The 21349-nt window shown below is 45.1% G+C and overlaps 1 protein-coding gene across 8 annotated transcripts in view; it reads left to right on the top strand.

Annotated features, from left to right (window-relative positions):
• Nucleotides 1-21349, top strand: part of CEP170B (centrosomal protein 170B) — a 59277-nt gene that overhangs the window by 33520 nt on the left and 4408 nt on the right. For 5 of the 8 annotated variants that reach the window (XM_074583815.1, XM_074583811.1, XM_074583812.1 and 2 more), the window contains 10 exons: nucleotides 757-1520; nucleotides 3601-3789; nucleotides 3990-4098; nucleotides 5574-7343; nucleotides 10598-10847; nucleotides 13006-13165; nucleotides 17163-17201; nucleotides 17758-17901; nucleotides 19498-19586; nucleotides 20148-20241. In XM_074583815.1, coding sequence (XP_074439916.1) covers nucleotides 757-1520; nucleotides 3601-3789; nucleotides 3990-4098; nucleotides 5574-7343; nucleotides 10598-10847; nucleotides 13006-13165; nucleotides 17163-17201; nucleotides 17758-17901; nucleotides 19498-19586; nucleotides 20148-20241 — 3608 coding nt within the window. Of the gene's footprint in view, nucleotides 1-756; nucleotides 1521-3600; nucleotides 3790-3989; nucleotides 4099-5573; nucleotides 7344-7777; nucleotides 7956-10597; nucleotides 10848-13005; nucleotides 13166-17162; nucleotides 17202-17757; nucleotides 17902-19497; nucleotides 19587-20147; nucleotides 20242-21349 lie in introns of those variants that run through there. The other 3 variants (XM_074583814.1, XM_074583816.1, XM_074583818.1) reach the window with 3 other exon arrangements.

Below are 21349 nucleotides of genomic sequence, written 5' to 3'. Positions count from 1 at the left end.
TGTAAAGGTGGTTGTCGCTAACATAAGTGAAAATAATTATAAACTTATTTAAGCTTATAGTGAACTCTAAGTAATGGTTTAGCCTTTGGTTGGCTGGTGCTAGGATGGTGTAACTCATGGGGATGTTGTGGTGCGATCCTTAAATCTTCAGGAAAAGTAAAGAATCCTGCAAATTCACTTTTCTGTTAGCCTCTGGTTTATTTTCCCCTTGTAGAGTGGGGTAACGTGGGCTCAGAGGTGCATGCACTCGTAACGCGCTAATCTGGTCTTTCATCGTGGGGATTTGGTTTCAAGGGATGCAGCATGCGGGGTTTATTTGCTGATCCTGCAGAGATATTTCTGCTCTGTAACAGAGAGAGCCTAATGAGGGGATCTTGGACTACAGTAATTGGTCAGAACAGCAAAATAATCTCAGCATTTTTATTTAAATGGAAAAAAAGAAAGAAACAGAACGTTAAGTATCTAAAACAATCAGTGTTACAAAATCAGAAACTCTTGGGGTTTAAACTATTTCTTGAATTGTTTTTTAATAACTTGATACCCAATTAGTTGTGAAAAGTGGTGTCAGGAGACAGCTGCCTTCTCTTTTACTTCCTCTGATGGAATGCAATCCCTGTACCACAGCAGATGTCTTTGGGGTTGTTAATCCTATAGGATTTTTTCTTTTAACTGAAAAAATAAATTTCAGCTGGGAGGTAATGACAGGGCCACAGCAACTGAGAATATGAAAGTCAAATCTACGTACCTTGTTTCCAGGCAATAGGCACGAGGACGGGACGCAGAGCGACTCCGAAGACCCCGTGGCGCCCAAGGCAGAGAAGGAGACAACGACGGGCAGCGAACGTGCGACAGAGCAAACCAGGCTGCAGCGCCAGATGAGGCGTGATCCCCACGAGATGCTGCACAACAAGCAGGCCTTCGTCATCGAGTTCTTCGAGGACACGCCGCGGAAGAAGCGGTCACAGTCCTTCACTCACAGCGCTCACTCCTCTCAGAGTGACACTGATCCAGGGCCGAAGACCAAGGTTGAAAAGCGGAAGAATGCGTTGCCAGCAGAGAAGCTGGGAAATGCGGTGCCACCATCCCACCCTGGGGCTCAGGCGGGCAAGCCCAGTAACAACTCCTCTGGGACCCAAAGAACTAGCTCCTTCAAGAGGGAAAAGACAGAGGATCGGATCAACTCTTCATCCTCTTCTGCTTCCAGAGCATCAGCCAAAACTTATGGGAGTGTTGGGAGAAAGTCTAAAATGGCTCAGGATTTTATGGCCGAGTACTTGCGGGAGACTGCTCAGTCTGGGAAGCCGAGCGCTGAGAAACCAGCACCTCTACCTGTGCCTGTAGCTCCACGCGTGGTTGTATCGTCAGAACCAGAGTCTGCCTCTGCTCCACCTCCAGAGGTAAAGTCTGCCCAGGGCAGGAGGAACGATGAGGAAGACAGCGTGAGTGAGACAGGCACGTACACCATCGAGACAGAGTCGCAGGATAAAGAGGTGGAGGAAGCACGAAAAATGATAGATCAGGTAAATGCTGCTTTTCTGTGCTTGACCACTAAGCTGAGGGCTGAAGGCTTGGGCTTCTGCACATTGTGCTGGAGGGCCTAACTTCATTAGCTATTGCCATGAAGGACTGCTCTCTTTTGAATGGGATGCAGCAGGGATTTATGGTTAGGGGTGCGAAATCATCCTGGGTGACCTGTGTTAAGGATAGGCTTCGAAAAAACAGAGAGGATGGTCTTTAGAAAACCCCAACAAAATTACAAACAAACAAAAAACCCACAGAGCGCAAGAAGGCAAGTTGAGCCCACAGCAAACACCTGCCTTGCTTCCAAAGTGAGATTTGGATGTAAAAGTGCAAGAGTCTGTTTGCCAGCTGTTTAGAGGACAGGCAACAGCAGAATAAAGATGGGGCTGATCCTGCTGAGAGCCGTGGCTGGGGGCAGCTCTGCTCTCTAGGACTGCTCCCCAGCCTCTGCCTTGGCGTTGCATCACCTCCTGCCCACTGTTATGAAGATGGGAGCTGCAGCCCATCACTGATGCAGCATCCTGTGGTAGGCGCAAAGAAAATGCAGGCCAAGGGCTGGTGCTCTTGATCCTTCACAAGCCATAGTGGTAGGTGGTTCTGTATTTGGCTGTGCTTGGTTAGAAAGGGAGTGCTTGCTGGCAGGGCAAGTGGCAGCTAGTTGAGATAGCGAAGGGTGTGGTCTAGAGCAGGGGCAATCCAAGATGAATCTATACTTGTTTGGATTTTGCAAAGTGAATGATAGCCTAAAAACAAAACCCCAGAGATGAGGGAGAGGCTTAAATAAACCCACCCAACTAAGCAACCGCAGGGCAAACCAAAGGTTGGCTGATTTTCAGGTTTAACTTTCATCTGTGGTCTATTATGAAAACAAAACTGGCAAGTTGCTATGAAGATTTAGTGAAGTGTAGGCAGGAGGATGGTGAGGTTTAAAGGAAGCCTTTATTGAACCTGGCTTTAGAGCTTTGTATACAGTGTTCTGTGAGCCTGGATCTAGCTTCCCTCATTTGTTTATTTATTACATTTGTTCCTTACGTTTTGTTTGAAATGTGATCGGAGGCTTTCAGGGCAGGGTGTTTAAGCTATAGCAAGGCCCTAGTCCTGACATGGTTAATTGTTCTGGTGGGGAAATATGAAGAAAAATGCCACAAAATTACAATTATTTCTGGCTAGTAGTCTTGGCAGCGTGACTCGGGCAGGCATGCTGGCCAAGTTCTGTTCCTGACTCTGCTATAGACTTGGTGCAGTGCAGACCTGCCTCTAAGGAAACAACTCATCACTGGACCCCTCAGTGTTTCTGTCCAGGAAGAAAGATGGTATGAATTCTGGACTTGCTGAGGTTTTGACGTGACTCTGCTTTTTATTCCCCCACCATTGCGCACAGACCTTTTTTTAATAGAAGTGAGAGTGGAGAACTTTACAGCTATCTCTGTTCAGCCTAGGCACCCTCCATGGTGGCATCTTCCTCTGAGCTTGTAGTCAGGGAAGAAAAACAAGCCCTTCTGAGGCATGGCTCGGTCACCCCCTAGGAAGGCCTCTTTATCCCCAGAGGGAACCTGGCCAACTAGTTCAAACAGAGATGCATCTCAGAGGTGCATCCTTTCCCAGGTCCTCACGTGGTAGTGCAAGGCTGCTTTGCTCAGCCCACTCTTTGCTACAGTCTGTGAAAGACGCTGGAGATGGAGCTTTCAGTTTTGGGTGTTTTTTTTTTTTTTTTTTTTTCCTAACTCTCCGTGAATGAGCTGGTAAATAGCTTTCCTGACACTCATCCTAAATTTCTCAGGGCTGAAAAGGGACTCCTTTTCAGTGAAAGTTACTACTGTTAAACGCAACTCGCCGAAATAATGAGGGTGAGAGAAAAGGTGGGAGTCAGTGGGATTCTATGAATAAGCGTAGTTAGAGCTGCTACTGTGGAGTACAGAAGAAAATGATTTACATAGTTTGTATGGAAGCGTTGGCAAGTGTTTCTGGCCCTTCGGGATCATAGTTTGCGTGTGACTAATGTTTCATGAATTTGAATTTTGGGCTAATATTTTTGTAGTTTCTTGGTTTTTAATCTTTTCCATGCAAACATCTTTTCAGGTTTTTGGTGTTCTTGAGTCACCTGAATTTTCCAGAATCTCTTCAGCCTTTAGACCAATAATTAAAGGTGAAAAAGATGACTCTGGTTCTCATCAGCATCTAATCAGTGAAAATGGCACTAGTCAGAAGTCACCCTTGCTCCAGGCATTTGCCTCAAAAGCTGTGAGTGGGTCTCAGGCTGATGCACAGGTACGGGCAGTCCAGGTGAATTTGCTGGGATGGTGGAGGTGTAGATGGGTTTGATGGAAATGTCTGGATGGAAATGTGATGCGTAGTTTGATTTTCATTTTGAGGAGACTGAGTGATGTGTGTATGAGAGGAAAGATTTTGTGGCTAGGATTTGGTTTACAAACCCTCTTTCTGACACTGCCTTCCCCACCTTGTTGTAGATGTCTGCGGCGTCTCAAGGAAGTCAGAAGTGGGTGTCTAGGTGGGCGAGCCTTGCGGACAGTTATTCTGACTCTGGATCTGTTTCTGGGCAGGGTGATGGAGGTGCAGGTAAGTTTCATCCTGACATTACCGTTTGAAGGTGGCTGAATCTAGGCCAGGATGATATGAAAAGCAGGAATTGAGAGCTTCTGTGTATCTGACTGTGGCTTATTTTCTCTTTTAGCTAATGTATTTAGGGTGGGGGAAGGACAGAGTGAATGGTTCCCAGTGGAGTAGAGATTCAGAGAGCCTCTGGTTTGCATTTTGGAGTCATCCAAGAAGTTCTTAAATATTATGTTTGACATGACTAAAGGGCACCTGGGAAGGAAAAAGATTGTAAGGGCCTTGAGTGTGAACTTGCCCCAAGTAGTGATTCTTTAGACTGCCTCATGAGACCAGATGAAAGCCTTTTGCAAGTTGTCTTGAACTTAATTGCTGACTTGGGCTTTTTTTGTGTGCTTATCCTACGTCTGGGTGTGCTGAGAATTTTAGGCTGTTCTGGGGTTTGCTGTCAGGTGGCAGGTTTGAAATGTGGAGATGAGTGCAGAAAACTGTGTACGAAGGGGAGAAGGGAGCAGGAGGAGATCACACTCCTATTGTAGCTGGCAAGACAGCTTGCAGACCCCCTGGTCCTGTTGGCATGTGAGAAAGGGAGAACAGCGCTTTGTTGGCTTTTGTAAACATTTTCACCCTTTTTTGCTTGGAAATATTTGTCATTACCTTCATGCTATCAGCAGTGATAGACAGACTCAGTAAAGATTAGAAGAAACCTTTGTTTCGGAGGTCACTGCCGCTGTTTTCACACTGTGTGAGAACCTGACTCCTGGAGCATTTGAAATATTACCATAGTCAAATAACCAGTTATCCTGGTATTTAAAGGCGGTATCAGATACGAAGCCCTGGCCAGCGGCATGGGAGAAGTAAGAGCGCTCTTTCTATGAAGCATGTCCATACTGATAAGCCCACCTACGCTGGGACAGTGAGCTCTAATTCAGAGCCTCTTTGTTGTTACAGGGTCTTTCTCCTGAGCCTTTCCTGTGGGATATGATCATATCACTTAACTTGTACTGTGATAAATGCCATCTATTTAGTCAAATGGGCTATGTTGTGTAGAATGGTACTTAAAACACTGCATCACTGCAATGGTTTGTCTGATGGCTTTTCATCTCCTTCCCATGGCCTGATTTATGGTAGACTGATGCCAGCAGCACCGTTAGCCTCTAAACGTATGTGCTTGTACTGAGAGGTAGACTATGGGAGAATGAATCTGAAATCCTACCTTGACAGAGGGAAGATGTTGAGCACTCTGATCCAGCAAAGGAATTAAATACAATTTTGCTTTAAGTGTCTGTATTGATAAACCTGAGGGACCGAGCAGGAGCCAGGCCTTATTGGTGTTCATGTTACATAAAAGCTGAGTTCTAAGCACGTGTCTTGTGAGTGCTTTTGTAGACTTGCACTTTGCAGGATCAAGCTCTTACTAAATGACAAAAAAGTGGTATAGTTGTGCAGCAGTTGATTCTTGTCCACTTAACTCTCTTCAGAAAGCAGTGTAGCCCCAAAACCTGGGGAACCAGAAAATGCCGTGCCCTTGAGAACAAGGCGCCTTCTTCCTCAACTCCCACCAAGTGATAAATCAGACAGTCCCACACCTGCGGTCCTGGTCTGCCAGGAGTCCTACTCTGAGGCTAAGAGAACCGTTGTGAAGGACCACTGTGTGGAAGCCTATGGCGATCCCAGCAGCCGCCTCTTCATCCAAGAAGACTTGGATCCAGATAGTCTTAGCGATGCCAGCAGATCTGACGATGGCTTCAGCATGGAAAAAGGCAAGAAATATAAAGAGAACAATAAAGTGCTAGAGCAGATGGGTGAAGACACAAAATCAGAGAGTCGGCAGCCAGGAGCCTCCCGGGTTTCAAACATGAGAATTGTAAGTGAGCCAGTTTCTACTTCGTTCTACATTGGTGATGACAGCAATGATGTGGGGATTCCCTCCAAGCTCTCTCTGAGCGTGTCCCATGCTCGAGCAGACAAAGACAGCAAGGATCAGGAGTTTTCCTTCAAGTCTGCTGGCATGCCAGTTCCTGGAAAGCCAGCAGTCAAAGACGTTAGCGCTTACATTAATGCAGCAGGAAAAGTGGTTATTTCGCTTCATCAGAGTCTTCCTCAAGACCAGGAAAACATGGCAGGAAAGGAGACATCATCTTTTGTTAGACAGGAAAGTTTTACCAAAGATAAATCAAGTAGTGGTGTTCCTCAAAATAAACTCCCACATATTTCAAGTCACCCTCTGCTTAAAGATTTAGAGGCTGTTCGGTCAACCCGTATGGACTTTGGTCAGGAGACTCATCTTCTCCTCAAGGACACTGAAACTGCCTTGGCAGCACTGGAAGCCAAATTACTTGGTCAAAGCCAACAGCTGGAGCCTTCGGAAACTGCTGGTCAGCTGGAGGACTCCTTGTCAGGGGACTCGGACGTGGACACTGCCAGCACGGTCAGCTTGGTGAGTGGCAAAAATGTCCCAACGAGCGCCCCCAAACGCAAAGTGATTGCGAGCTTGCAGAAGGAGAAATCTTCCTCCACACCGTCCATCCAGGAGCAGTGCGGGCAGCCGAGCGCTCGGGACAGGCTGACAGAGAAGCGGAAAACGCAAGCACCGGAGGCATCAAACCGCGCAGAGGCTGCCAAGCGCTTCCAGATGAAGCGGAGTGCTGGGACTCGAGGGTCGCTTGACTTCACGGATGATGAGAGAAGCTCGAGCCTGCCCTACTTGCCTGTCCCCGACACGGTTGTGTCTGACCATGAGCACTCAGTAACCCGGCCGGTTCCCAGAAGGAAACCTTTTACTCAGGCTGCCAAGGAGGACCATAGCAAAACAACCTCGAACGTGCAGAAGATCCAGCAAGTTCTCACCCGCTCCAACAGTTTATCCACCCCACGGCCCACAAGGGCCTCAAAGTTACGTCGTGCCCGGCTGGGAGATGCTTCGGACAACGAGTGTGTTGATACTGAGAAAACAGCCTCTAACTCTGAAGCTGCCACTGCAGGCTCCAAGCAGTCCACGGAGACAAAGAAGCTGTCGCGGCTGGACATCCTTGCGATGCCAAGGAAACGGGCAGGTTCCTTTACGGTGCCCAGTGACTCCGAAACGGCTCAGTCAAGGTCGGGGTTTTCAGGGCGGAGTGTGGAGTCCTATCGGAAGACGGGTATTTCGGAGGTTAGAAATGCAGCGAGGAAAACGGCAGCTGCTGCCTCCACGAAGCAGCCTTTCAGCAGGACTCGTTCAAGCAGTGTCAAGTACTCCTCCTCATCCAGTAAGTGCTCGTGCTTTTATGTTTCTCCCCTATCCCCCTCTTTCAGATTTATAGGCTGCACATGGTTGCCAAGGATTGGTAGCTCAGTTATAAGAGTGCTGCATCGGTGAGTACAGAAGTCTGCATTAATGAGTGTTATGGTGGTTGAAATTTCCTGTGGGTTTGGAGCAGAGCATCTCTTATACCCAGTGAGATGTTACTGTGGTGTTGATATTGCAAAAGGCTATTTTTCTCCACCACCCACCACCCTGTGAAGTGAATTTGCTTTTTGAGCAACCAGTTGCCATTTGACAAGAGCATGTTTGCCCTTTTTCTGTTAAAAAAAAGTAGTATTTAATGCCTTTCCAGTGCTATAAGGAATTCTGTTCTGCCTTTCTTTGACCTCTAAGAGTCAAAGTTTGCTCCAAGAAAGCTTATTATGGTGTTGATCACAGCTGATGTCCAAGGTGGGAGTTTCGAAGGCATCTGAAACAGAAAAACAAGAAATAAACACCCCTGTGTTTTGAAGGCTGTTCCCTTGTTCTTCCTGTAAATGCATATGTGGGGCTGGATGCTACACACTGATTGCCCCAGGAGACTCCCTCTGCTGTGTTTCCATTCACTTTTGCCGTAGGTAAGGCAGGTGCATGGTTGTGTTTCCCAGGCGGCAGTGGTTTGGGGGCTGTCTTGCCCCCTAGCTGTGCACTCAGCAGACCCTTGCAATATCAGCATTTGTCATATTGAAATCAGCCTTTAATTGAATGGTGTGGACAATGCAGATGACCACTCCAAGATGGTAATCGGTAATCACAGATTGTCCCCGACACTCTGTGCTTGTACTTTTTGACCTACCATGGATGTGGCAAAGCAGATCTGTTTGCTTAGGTATTTAGGAATGCCGGGGGGGGTGTTAAGGAATGGGAAGAACCCCTTTGGGCTTTCTCAGGCCTGTTGCGAGGGATGCTGTTTTCACCAGATCTGTGTTTTTGTAAGGAGTCCTGAAGTTCTGGGTGTATCCTTTTTGTATACTTTGATACAGTTGAAATAATTATCCTTCTTGCACTATTAATTTTTATTGCATGCTAAAAATGTTTTTTGCTGCTTGTTTTGATTTGGATTGTTTTAGTGCATACAGCTTCCCTTTTATTTTAATGATTATTTTTTTTCTTGCACATTTGTATATGCTTGTAAATCACAATGGGAATAAGCTGAAAGATTATGTACAGTCTCTACTCTTGCCTGTTTTGAGATGATGTTGTTATTGACTTCTTGTTATAACAATAACAAAATTAAAAGAAAATAATGTGGTCAGAGTTTTCCGAACAGCAGGCACTCTTTGCGTTCCCTCTGCCTTTGGACCACAAACTGCAAATCATTTGGAGAAAAATGATAAGTGTTGGCCAGTTCTTGATTTAAATGAATTGGTTTTTGATTTCCAGAGCTTTGTAGCAGCATGCTAACACCTTTCCTTGTGCATAGTTGCAGCAAATTACGCTAATCCTTTCTTTGAATTAGTTGCTGTTAGAATACTAACCTCCTAATTCCTTGATAGGATTGTGGACCTTGCACAAGCTCTACGTATACTCGTGTACTTCATGCTTCATCCTGCTGTACCAAGTGTGTGATACATGTTCCTATACTAATGCTATTATAGTGAATCACCGCCTAGCACCCCATTCCTGGAACAAAAGTGAAACGTTGATAAACTGAACTATTGCACTGTGCCACCAAGACGCTTTTAAGCATGATACAGTGACCCTTGAAAACATTGACTGTCAAGCCTTGGGAGTAAGGAGGCAGGTGTGGCTGATTTATTCAAGGGTTTCTTAAAGCATTTAGCTGACCTCAAGAGTTTCCAACTCTCCCAGTGGGAGAAAGTTAATCTCACCTAACAGAAGAACAGAATGAACTATCTGGCCATGAGACGAGAAATGCCAATAGATTGTCAGGCCATCTGAAGTAACTTTATGTGAAATGCACAGGTAACATCAGAATAATCCACGTTACCAGTTCTGAAAGCTAAGGGCCTGTCTCCCTTGCTTCTCTGTACGCGATTTGTTTACTCGGTATAATTTGAATGGTACTGAGGGAGTTGGTACTGATTTTCCTTGGCGTACAGGGATGGAGAATCAGGTTCTTAATTTTAAAATTGCTGTTAAGTAACAGGATGACCTCTTGATTCTAAACCTGTGTTAAAAAAAAAATAACTAAATCTCTAATGCAGCACTTTTTTTTTCTGTGTATATATATATATTTTTTTAATCCTAAACCAAGATTTTTGTATAGCTATAGCTGAAATAGCAATGTCTAAGAGTGTTTTTTTTTTTTTTTTTTTTACTATACAGTAACTATCTATAGTTTCTACCTGCATTTTGCATATGCCAAATTTGTTATTTTTGTTTGTATGATCTATGATGCTGGTTTAATTCGCTTGCAGTGGTTCAGCGTTATGATAATCTTGGTAACACAGTGAAGCTTTTAGGCGTTGTAATTTTAAATAAGTTGGCTGGTTCTGTGTTTGGTGGGCCTTCATTCTCCAGGGAAGGATGGAAGGGAATGAAGCGGTATCTGTAGAGAGTGTAGTGTGGCGGCAAACACTGGGAGCCCAGTTTTCAAATAAGGACATCTCGGTGCTTCCCATGCAAGCAGGACCTGGGTATCTACAGATCTGCGGAACTGGTTTGGATTAGTGGGCAGCTTCCACTTGGCTCCAGAGGCTGGAGCGGGTCCTGGCCATGCGAACACTTTTTCTCATAGAGTGTCATTAATGGTGAATTGTGAGGCAGGAGGTGAATGTGGGAGTGTGGACTCTTGCAAATAACACCAATCGCTATAGTCTGTTCTTCACTCAAAAAACCCTCCTTTTGCTTGTACTTGCAGCTAATTGGAAAGGTGTCTGCAGGCTTGAAAATTGGGCTCTTTTTAGAAAAGGACTTCTGTGGGACTATGAGGAATCTGAAACGTGTGCTACTTATACACAGAGCTTCTGTGCATGGAAAGCCAAGTCTGTGGTAATAATTTACTACATTGGAGTTGTTAACACAGTCGTTTTGCTTTTCAATTGGAATTTCCCACTCCAAATTTGTACAGTGAATGAGAGCTATAGAAGTGCTCAACTTTGAAATAAGCTCTGAGTATGTGCTGTTTAACTTAAAAATCTGCACAGAAACTCTCCTTTCCTTGTGTTCTTGGGCTAGTTTTGTGTTACCTTTTTGCCCTTTTGTAGTTATTCTTTACTACTTTCCTTGGTCTGAAGCCAATTCATTTTTTATAAGCGTCAAGGCGGAGACCACAGGGTTCAGATTACACTTCTACTTCGGAGGAGGAATATGGCTCAAATCACAGCTCCCCTAAACACAAACGCTCCCATACTTCAACAGCCACACAAACACCGAGGATACGTGGCTCTGGGCTGAGCAAGCAGAAGCACAATGGCAGAGAAACGGATGATGATGAAGATTTTGATGACCACCCTGATCCCTACAACTTCATGGCGCAAACAGCAGAGATAGCAGAAATAGCCAGGTGAGGTGGGGCTTTATGTATTGACCCACACGTTGAAAATGGGTTGATTTTTCCTTGGTGTTCAAATCAAACCCAGTCGTGGAGGTGGAAGGAGTGGCACGCTCTCCTGTTGTTTGTGTGCCCCCCATCTCCTTCATATCTGAACATCAGCTTGTTCAGTCTCGGAACGTTTTCACGAAGCTTTACATCCCGTGCTAGGATGTGCTGGTTGTACCTTCTCCCTAGAAAATGTCAAAGTTGCAGGGTATTGTGTCTTGGTTTGTTTGTTCAAGCTGTGGATGGGTCTCCTCTCATAGCTCGAAGTCTGTCAAAAGGTGTAACTGTCTGTACCTGCTTATCTCTGCTTTCTGCTGGAAGTCACTGTGTGTGCACAGACCAGTTGGTGTGAACTGTCCTAATTCTCTGCAGAGGAAGTCAAATGGATTAGCAAAGACTGAGTATGTAAACTGTTGAAGCTGCTTTGCCTGAAGCCGGTAAAGGGAGCAGTAAGCAGTCACTGCAGGGCAGAAACCTCTTTGCTTGGCACAATTGAATATAACTCTGTCTGGGCCCTGTGTATAAATGAGTTGTTGCTTAGCTTGGTGTTCCTGGATACGGGACCTATTGTGTACTGGTGGTCTGATGGTTGCCTGGAGGACCTCAGCAATAAAGCAAATAAGTTCTTTTTTTAAACAGTGGCATTTGAGGTTTGACATCTCTAATATGCAATTGTGTTATGCCAACTTTCCAGAAATACTGGTCTTCCATTGTACTGGCCATACTTGAAATACTTTTGACTGAGGAAGCCGTCTTCTGTCTGCGTCTGGTCAGCATTTCCACGTCCCCGTATCGCTTGCCACACTGATCTCAAAAGGGCTTTTCTTGCCTCAACGTTGCTGTCGGGCTGCTAGAAAGTGTGTCAGCCTTCAGAGCAGGCTGCGTTACCTGTGCCGTGTAAAGCGTGCGTGTGGGAGACACTGGCTTCCCTCCCAGCAGCGTTCGGGTTGCAGCGGCTATAAATAAATGGTTGCGTCAGACTTGTCTGGCGCTGCACGTTGCAGGGCTCGGTCACAGAGTCTGCTTCGTAATTGCAGTTCTGATTTCCGTTGCTGCTCCCAAATTAACTGGGAGGGGTTTAGAGGCAGTCGGAGAGAGTTAAAAGGGAAAATGCCACTTGTTTACAGTAAGTGAATCATATAATGGATGTGTTCAGTGACAGCTATATCCAAACCAGCATGGATAGGGGGCACCTTAGGCAGGCAGATCAAGCTGCTTTTTATTAGTGCAATTATACATTTTCTTTCCGAGGAAATGTTTTGATGAGCTGACAGTTTTATTACATTGCTTGGTTTTTCAAATTAAAGAAGGAAGTGTCTTTCAGATGAAGCAAGCTAGCTGGGAGATTATTTTTTTCTCTTAGAAGCTTTTCTTTAGAATTACTACAACAGCTACTTTTGGTCTGAAGTTCTTTTTTTAAGCTCTGCTAGCAACAATCCAGAGACTTAGAAACTGTTTTTGAGATCTAGAGCAAGTAGAGCAGAGTGCTGCGATTGCTGAGTGTTAACTGGACACCTGTCAAGGGGCTTGAAGACTTGGTTTCTGAAAACCAGATCCCTCTAAGGTATGCCGTGCTTACCCTGGTAATCCTTCAACCCTACCGGGGAATGTGGAGGCGTACTTTGATTTACAGTCTATAAACCACAAAGGAGAAGGAAAGAGAATTTGAATTTGTTATTTAAATAATAAAGAAAAAGCTTTTCCTTGCATGGCCTTATTAAGGGAAAAGAAAGAAGTCTCAAGAAGAAAAAGTGGCTGTGTTCTATGAAAAAAAGAAAGAAGGAAGTAGAGTGGATGGGTGGGGGAGCAATAACATAACACTTCTTTATGGATTGTCTCCAATACTTTTTGGTAGCGTACCGTCACTAGAATTTGCTTTTTATCAAATCTGTACTTTGAAGCTGGGTTCAGAGGGGAACAGATGTATTTTGTTTCTCTGGTATGCAGCCAGAGTATTCCTTGTCACCCTGCCAAGGTACCCCCCCAAATAACTGCTTTCCCTAGCCTCTGCAGAGATTATAATTTGTACAAACTTTTGGTGGCTGTTTCTCTTATCTTTTATGAGTGTGGGGCTTGTTGTGTCATGTGTCCTAACTGCTCTGCTGCGTGCCCTATGCTTCAGACTCAGCCAGACCTTGGTGAAGGATGTGGCCATCCTTGCTCGAGAGATTCACGATGTTGCTGGAGATGGGGACTCACAGAGTTCATCGGGGACGGCACCGAGCACTTCTCTCAGCTCTGTGCCCAACACTCCTGCTTCTACCATATCAGCGAGAGAAGAGGTAAGATCCTGAATGACAGAAGTCTCCGCCTCTGAATGCGAGCGAGTGTGCAGGGTACAGTTGCAGTGGAAGACCAGGGCAGCATCCCCACTTGCTGCAGCATTAAAAGAAACCTTACCCCTTGCCCCCCTTAAAAACACCAGCAGAAAGACTGACTGAAGTCTCTTTAGGGTGCTCTTTATTTTGCCTTCCCCTGTGCCACAGCTAGTCTTGCAAGAGATGGGAGCAGGCTGCATGGATCAAGAGCTATATTGGATCTGGGCAGGTTTGGCTTTTGTTGGGGGCTCCTTACTGTGCCTCCAGGAAGCAGGAGGGGCCCTAGTGTCAAAATGTTAGATTCCTCATATTATTTCCTAAAGAAGATAACTTCCCTGAAGTTGCTTTTGAGGAACAGGATGGGGGCGGGCATGCTGTGCTGTGCTGCTGTACCAGGGAGCCAGAGCCTCCCTCCTTGTTTCAGACAAGGCCCTGATGATGTGTTCTGGCTGTACGCTCTGTATCAGCTATGTGTTTTGTACCTCTGCTGTGTCCTTTCTGCCAGGGCTGTTGAAATGCTGTGTAGATGTTACTTGAATCTGTTCCCCCTATCTGTGTTGGTGGGCGAGGGCCAGGACTCTGCTCTCCAGCCAACAAGGTGGACAAGGAGGAAGGCAGGTAGCTTGAGAAGAGCTGTCCTTCAGCTCTTCAGTGAAGCTGTGGCATCCTCCTGAACTGTGTAACATGGTTTGTCTGCTGTGGAATGGGGATGAGAGAGGTGATCTCTTAATTTGGCTCAGCAGTGCCACAGTGCAGGGACTCAGCTCAGCTCAAACTTGGCTGCAAGGTCACCAGGAGGCTCCAGCTGCTAAAGCAAAATTGCCTTTGGTGCTGTTTAAATCCAAATTCTCTCCTGTCTGCTACCCGCTGTGGGCTTAAAAAAAAATACATGCCATGCTTTATCTGCTGTTTAGGTGGGCTTCTTTGCCCTCTGTTGTCTTTGACTGTTGTGAGGATTGCAGGCCTGTCCTAAGCAGGATTCGAAGCTGAGGACCAAACCTGTTACTCTGCCAAGAGAGTACTTGGAGGCCCTGTGACCCTGCTGTGTTCATCACTGAAGGTGCAAAGCAGAAGTTTAGGGAGTTACCCAGAAGATCAGGCGAGGGTGGCTGTGCTTGTGTTAAACTGAGGTTAACTGCAGCCTGCTCAGGGAGGGTTTATTTCCCCTGAGGCTGTTAGGAGCCACAGTGCACAAATGTTTCGCAATAACTTCAGGCTCTGAGATAAAGTGTTTTACTGCTTTGTTTCCATGCAAGTGCCACACCTGCAAAACTGCCTTTTGTATTTTTCTTTTTGAGCAGTTAAGGTGACAAATCTACCTTATTTCTCACTTGCAAATGAAATGTTCTCTGTGGGTTGGCAGCGAACAGTACACAGCACTGCTTCCCTCCAGAAAAATCGGCATACCTATTTTTTTTGTCAGGTGTCACTGAAGGGTACGGCCATAAGTCGGCTCATACAGAGGGATGTCCTCTGCTGCTAGAGGAAGAACACCTGCAAAACAGTGTTTTACTCTGTGCAAAATGATGGGCTCCCAAAGCATGTGGTTGTGATGCTGAATGGCAGGATTTCAAAGCCAGGATTGCTCGGACCCAGGCGAATTGAAGGTTTCTCTGCGACATGGCTTTGCAGCGGTGCTGTGCGCTGTGTGGGATGAGGAGGCAGCCCCCTTGCAGTAGTCAGGAGAGCGAACATAGGGCTGTGTCGCGCTGTAGGTAATGCTCCCAGCAGTACCCGCTGCTGGAGCAGATTTTAAGATCTTACAGCGGTGTAAAGGAAGAAGCACTGGTAGGAGCCTGCGAAGATGGATCCAGAGCCATAATCTTTGTTGTGTTCAGACAGTGTTGGCTGAAACCACCATAAAGGCTTTTAATTAGTCTCCTCCAAACAGGGTTGGACAGCACTGTGATTTCAGCAGGACCAGTGGCTGGGAGGCCATTTGAGTTACACCCAAAATGCCACCGTGCATCAGTGAAGCTGCTTGCTGTATGTTAACGATGGCCAGGAACAGGTTAAATCAGCAGGACTTTCTACTGGCAGTGCTGGGATGTAGAGTCGAATCCTGAACAGCTTGGGATCCTGAACTGTGCATCTTGGGGGTCATGTTATGAATAGGAGCAGTGTAAACTGATGTGGGTTTAATAAACACACATCCCGTCTTTGGAACTAGAGTAGAATCAGCGGGCACGCTTCCCTCAGTCTGGGTGCTGCTGAATCTCTGCTAAAATAATTATTTTGGCTTAATGCAGGGAAGTTGCTAGGAAATCTCTGAAGATCAGTGTGTGTGATGCTAAACACTGTGAATTTTGTGAGTATTTATTAAACAACTTTATATTAAATATTCTAGGAAAGGACATAGAGATTAGAAATAGCTATTTTAGTTAAATAGTAATGTATTGAAGCATCTCATAAAAGGAAATATATGAATAAGAAATGTTTTCTGTGTGTGACTGTCTTATACTGCTCTGGCTCCTGCAGTGTTGTATGCCATTCTGCTAGCTCTTGATTTTCTACTACTAAATATTTATATCTATTCTAATAAAGTGGGGGAAAATGCAGGGGAAAAAAAGTGCTGATGCTGGAATCACTTTTGAGGGTTTAATGCCATACTAGAAGCATCACTTTGCGGCACAGCATTTCTCGGCATCAAATGAATTGCTTTTTAAATTACTTTTATTACGAAGCTTGGTTAAAGATTAAAATAATGAGTGTTCTCTTAAAAGCTAAAATGCAGCCTTAGATTTAAACCTTATTCTTCATGGTCTGTCCTTTCAGGTCCAGTGTTGGCTTGGATGTTTGCCAGGGAGGTTTTCAGTTTCCCCAGTGCATGTTTGGGATGTTTTTGTTTGTTTTTGTAGTCTCAGCTGTATAGTTTATAATAACCTAGATTCTTGGCATAGCTGAGTACTGCTACAAATTAAGCAAAAAGTCACAAACAAAACAGAAAAGGGGTCCAGCAGGGGTGAAACCTATGTGATTCCTGTTTACCAAAGCCATGGTTTCTTTGGGATGCCTTGGGTTGTGGGTTTGTAGGTTTTACAGGACCCAGCTTTCCGCAGAGCCGAGCAGTCAAATTAAAGGCTCAGCTGCTGCAAGCAGAGTCAAGTGGGTCATCACAAATCACTGGGCACTTCTGCAAATTTTAGCCCCGCACAAAATTCTTTTGGTTGGTACTTTTTAAAGTTGATAATGATATAGCAAAAACTCAAGATCCCAATTATGTTCATTAAGTTGTTGTTTAACGTACTCAGTGTGAGTGGTGGTATGATGAGAGGAAATGCTTACAGGTGTGACCGAACAGAAAGCATGAGAACAGACCAGGTCACATATGAAAACCTCCTGGTGATTTGGGAGCAGGTGCTGCCCTTAGGGTGTTTTCAACTGGTTGTGCTGAGAACTGCTGGACTGTAGGAATATCTCCTTCCCTTCTGACACTATTTCACTGCTGCAAGCAGCCTAATTGACTGTTTCTGCGCTTCAGGAAAGGATGCTTAAAAAAAGAGAAGCTTATTAGCTAAACATTTTGGCTGTTGCGCCCCTCTACCATATCTCGTACCTTCTGCCTTTGTATAACCCAAGTGCTATTGCGTAGGGTGTAGGAAGCCTGGACCTTGGATGGCACACGGTTTCCTCGCGAGAGCTGTGTGCTTTGCCAACCAAAGAGCCTCCTGGGCTGTATGATTAGCCCGTTCTCTGTGCTCGGAGGGCTGCTGGATTTCACTCAGCACAGTCTGTTTCGAAGTAACTGGGGAGCTGCCTGAGACCACCTCTGCAGAACTGGTTGGTGACCAGGACCTCCATGGGCTTCAGTGCATGCGGGGGGTGGGCATCGAGTGCTGGTCCTCAGGAGTACGCTTTTGGGAATGTCAGCCCAAAATAACCCCAAACCACGTGTTCTCTTTGATACTTGCTGTCACAGTCATTCACTAGCATTGACCTCTTTGTTTCTGTTTTAACACAGATTGCTCGTAGATCTTTTCGGCTGGCATATCCATCTCAGGTGCACTTTCCATCCCATTATTTTTGTATCCCTGTCTTGTCACTGTTATTTTCCTCCCCTTCTTTTAGAGTTTTTATCAGTCAAACAGGAGTAGGTGTCTTGCCTTTTCTGTTCTTCCTGTTAATTATTTGCATTGTCAGTGGTTTTGTATTGCTTTTTCATCTCTTCCATGTGTTACTGAATGGTTACTGATTAATTTTAGTGTGGCTTTAATGTTTCATTGATATATTAAAACATAAGATATGGGAAAACAGGGCCTTTTTGAGTTTTAGCCTAAATTCAAAAAAGGCAAAGATATACTTTTCAACTACATGTTGAAGTCTCAAAATTACCAAGTGGAATGGCCCCACTGAGTTTTGCAGGATGACTCCAGTGGGTAGATGCTTTCAGGATTGGGGTCTAGTAATTTGCTTAGGAACCCATACCTGTCTGAACAAGTCTTAAACGAATCAGTGTTCCTCTGGGACTTGCCTGAAAATCTGCAATACCTGCAGTGAGTGCCTGTGTGCCTCCTTCCCTACTAATTTTTAATGACTCATTACTCATTATTTCCAAGTTGGTGCAGCACATTCCAGAAGCAAGTCTGAACTACCAGAAAGTGCCTCCGGGATCAGTGGAACTGAAGGATTTTGACCAAAATATGAATGATAATAGAGAAGAGGATCCCTCAAGAAAAACAAGGACAAGAAACCGTGAGGAGGCAGGCCACCTTTTTCTTTGCTTCGTATATGACATTGCTTTAAGCTGCAGTATGTATACCTGCTCTTTCTAAGCTGCCAAAGGAGGCTACTCAAGAAAAAAAAAAAGGCACTTCTCAGGAGCCCTGACTTGTAGGTATAGAAACTGTGTTTAAAAAAGAAAAAAAAAAAAGGGAGGAACAGAATCATCCTTCTTGCCAATACTGACTGGAAATTTCCTCTCTTGTGTAGAACTCCATTAAAACCAGAGGCTTGGTCACTTGCTGTTTGAGAGGAGACATTCAGTGTCAGAGCCCGCTTAGGCTATTTCAGTGCTCCTTTAAAGAAAAAAGCAAAAAAATCACAACTTTGAAATCTGCAGCACAGATAGTTTAATGGCAAGAAATCATGGCATGAAAACAGTTGTTCCTAATTGATAAAGGCACCTTATTTTTCTGCAATGGGTATGCTGGTCAGAGCTCCCCATACAGCAGCAGTGGCAGGATCTGCACCTTATGAGGAGTTTCTGCAGCTGGGCTCGAGTGCCGTGGCACAGCTGGCTTGCTGTGCAGGCAGCAAGCCACTTGCTCTGCGTTGTTCCCTCCAACATTCACAACGTGATGCGATTCTTCTGGAGCTAGAGAGCAGGGTAGCCTGGAAATCACTGGCATGATGCTAAAGGGTGAGGAAGCCTGGCCTGAAACTTGAGGCTGGGAATGACGTTGGAGCGAGGGCTGTAATGGGGTGATGGTGACAGAGAGCGGAGGAACAGGCTGCTGATGCAACACTCTGCTGTTGCTTCTGCCTGCTTTCTGCCTGCTGGCTCTGGTTGAGAAGGAAGAGCTGGGGCAGAGGCTCCGGGGAGGCAGAGCAGGCAGGAGGGGAGAGCTGGGCTCCAGCACAGTCACTCTGCTGCTCTGGAGAGGGAGTGTGACACAAACAGGCTGACGGAGGGGACCTTGGGCTGAGCCACCCAGTGTGCCGATCCTGTCCTGTGACTGACTCGAAGCAATCCCTCACTCCCCTGTAGAGACATGCCAAAGCTGAATAAAAGATGCAGGTTGAGTGTGCCCCCAGCTGATTTGGGCTTTTCTGGCAGAAGCCTGGGGGTCGTTTTGCACCATGGGACCCGAATATTTGGGGTTTGGTATTTTTTTGTTGTTATTGTTTTTAATAAAGCAGAATGTAACATGGTGGGATTACATGGCTGCGAAGGTGGCTTGGACTCATATAAATCACATTAGATGGTTTCAGTGAGACTGATTGAGGGACTTTTTCCATTGTGATTTGGCTTTTTGCGTTTTTGCAGGGAGGAAAGATGCCTGTGAGGCTTGAAAAGTCTTAAGCTTTTTCTTTCAGAAATGCTTAAATAGTTATCTTACTGTAGACAACTCTGTCTCTTTGTACGCTTCTGAAGAAAAAAAAATCCAAACAAGTTAGTATTAATCTTTTTGCCAAAGTGCTGCAACAAAGCTCCATGTCATCTTAATCTCCCTTGAACTTCAAATACCATCCCCAAAGATAAAGATGTTTCAGTGGAGATCATTTACTGTAAAAATTTCTAGTTTTGTAATATGCCACTTTTGCTAAAAGTTCTCTGACCTGCCCTTATATTTTAGGTAATCTTTGACAATCTGATGTTGAACCCAGTGTCCCAGTTATCACATACGATCCGTGAAAATACAGAAAATCTAGCAGAAAAAATGAAGTAAGTAACTTTTTAGCCCTGGCCTGAAATGTTGACTTGCTGCTGAGTTTGTTGGCTTGCTACTTGCAGAAGATAATGCATTGTTGTCTTGGAAAGTCTTGTTACCAAGACGCAGGGAATCTAGATGTAGGAAACTACGTGTGTAGTGAACAAGAGGTAACATGATTATTTGCCACCTCTTTTCCTCTTATGTTTGGCCTTTGGAATTTTAATGCTGGATTTGTAATGCCTGTTGATGCCTTAATTTTGAAATGTTGCCTGTGCAAGGAGTTAGCAGAAAATGTATTCCTGTTGGTGGATTGCCTCCTCTTCCCTGTCCCAAGGCTCTTAGAAAGCTTGCAGGTCACCAAGGCTTGTGAAAGCTCTTCAAAGCGTATTGTTGCTCTAGGAGACATCAGTTAGGGAAGGACTTTGGATTGTTCCTGTATCAGCTGAAAGGTGCTTTGTCTGATTGCTAATCCACTAATCTCCTTTGTTGCCACATCTTGTGATAATTAAGTCTTTTAAACAAGCAGCTTTTGGATGGCAATTTTAAGACCCACTCAACTTTTTGTGCTACAGGATTCTGTTTCAAAACTCAGAAAGGACCTGGGAGGAGATGGAGGCCAAAATTAATTCAGAAAACGAAGTGCCAATTCTGAAGACATCAAACAAGGTAAGACCATGCGAACAAGTGAACACATTGCAGGCTTGCATCCATGAAAGCTTTGTAAGAAACCAAAATAACAAGCTCCGGCCCTTCTCACATCTATTTCTGAAATTTCTAGTCCGTTTATGTGTGTTGAGCTGCTGGGTTTTGTTGCTGTTTAAAGTGTGACAAAGTGAGCTCCTGCAGCTGTTGTGTTTCACCAAACTCTTTCCCTCTCTCTTTGTGATTCGTCTTCAGAAACCCAGTCCCTTAACAGATGTTCAAGTTCAGGGTCATTAGACCCCTACTAACATCTACTAAAGCATCACCTACCATGTGGTTCCCATAGCTTCAGTTGTAGACAGGTGTTTCTCATAAATGTTTGTTTTCTTCGCCTGTAACAGTTGGATAACAGGGCAATAAAAAGGCTTCAGCCCTAGGGTGGTGTTCATGCTCTCATGACCTCTTATTGTCATTTATGGAGACTCTCAGTAGGGATTTAAGTACAGTAATGGACCTAGAAAATATGGTTAATGCTAAGTTAACATGTGACTGCAGGACCTGTGTAGCTGTGATCATAGAATCATAGAACAGTTTGAGTTGGAAAGGACTTCGAAAGGTCATCTAGTCCAACCCCCCTGCAATGAGCAGGGACATCTTCAACTAGATCAGGTTGCTCAGAGCCCCCTCCAACCTGACCTTGAATGGTTCCAGGGATGAGGCATCTACCACCTCTGTGGGTAACCTGTGCCAGTGTTTCACCACCCTCATCGTAAAAAAAATTTCTTCCCTATATCTAGTTTAAATCTTCCCTCTTTTAGTTTAAAGCCAGTGCCCCTTGTCCTATCGCAACAGGCCCTGCTACTAAAAAGTCTGTGCCCATCTTTCTTATAAGCCCCCTGTAAGTATTGAAAGGCCACAATAAAATCTCTCCGGAGCCTTCTCTTCTCCAGGCTGATCAACCCCAACTCTCTCAGCCTGTCCTCATAGGAGAGGTGTTAACAGCCCTCTGATCATTTTTGTGGATACTAGCTTTGTCTTTTCTGTTAAATAAGCAAGGTTGGAACTGACTTTGAATCTTCTTGATCAGATAAGGCAGAAGGAGCAAGACTAGCTTTCTGTGACAGTTGAGTAC

Source organism: Larus michahellis, chromosome 4, assembly GCF_964199755.1.
Source record: "Larus michahellis chromosome 4, bLarMic1.1, whole genome shotgun sequence".
NCBI classification, from domain to species: Eukaryota; Metazoa; Chordata; class Aves; order Charadriiformes; family Laridae; genus Larus; species Larus michahellis.
Note: the sequence above shows the minus strand (reverse complement) of the source record. Positions and strands in the feature narration are given on the sequence as shown.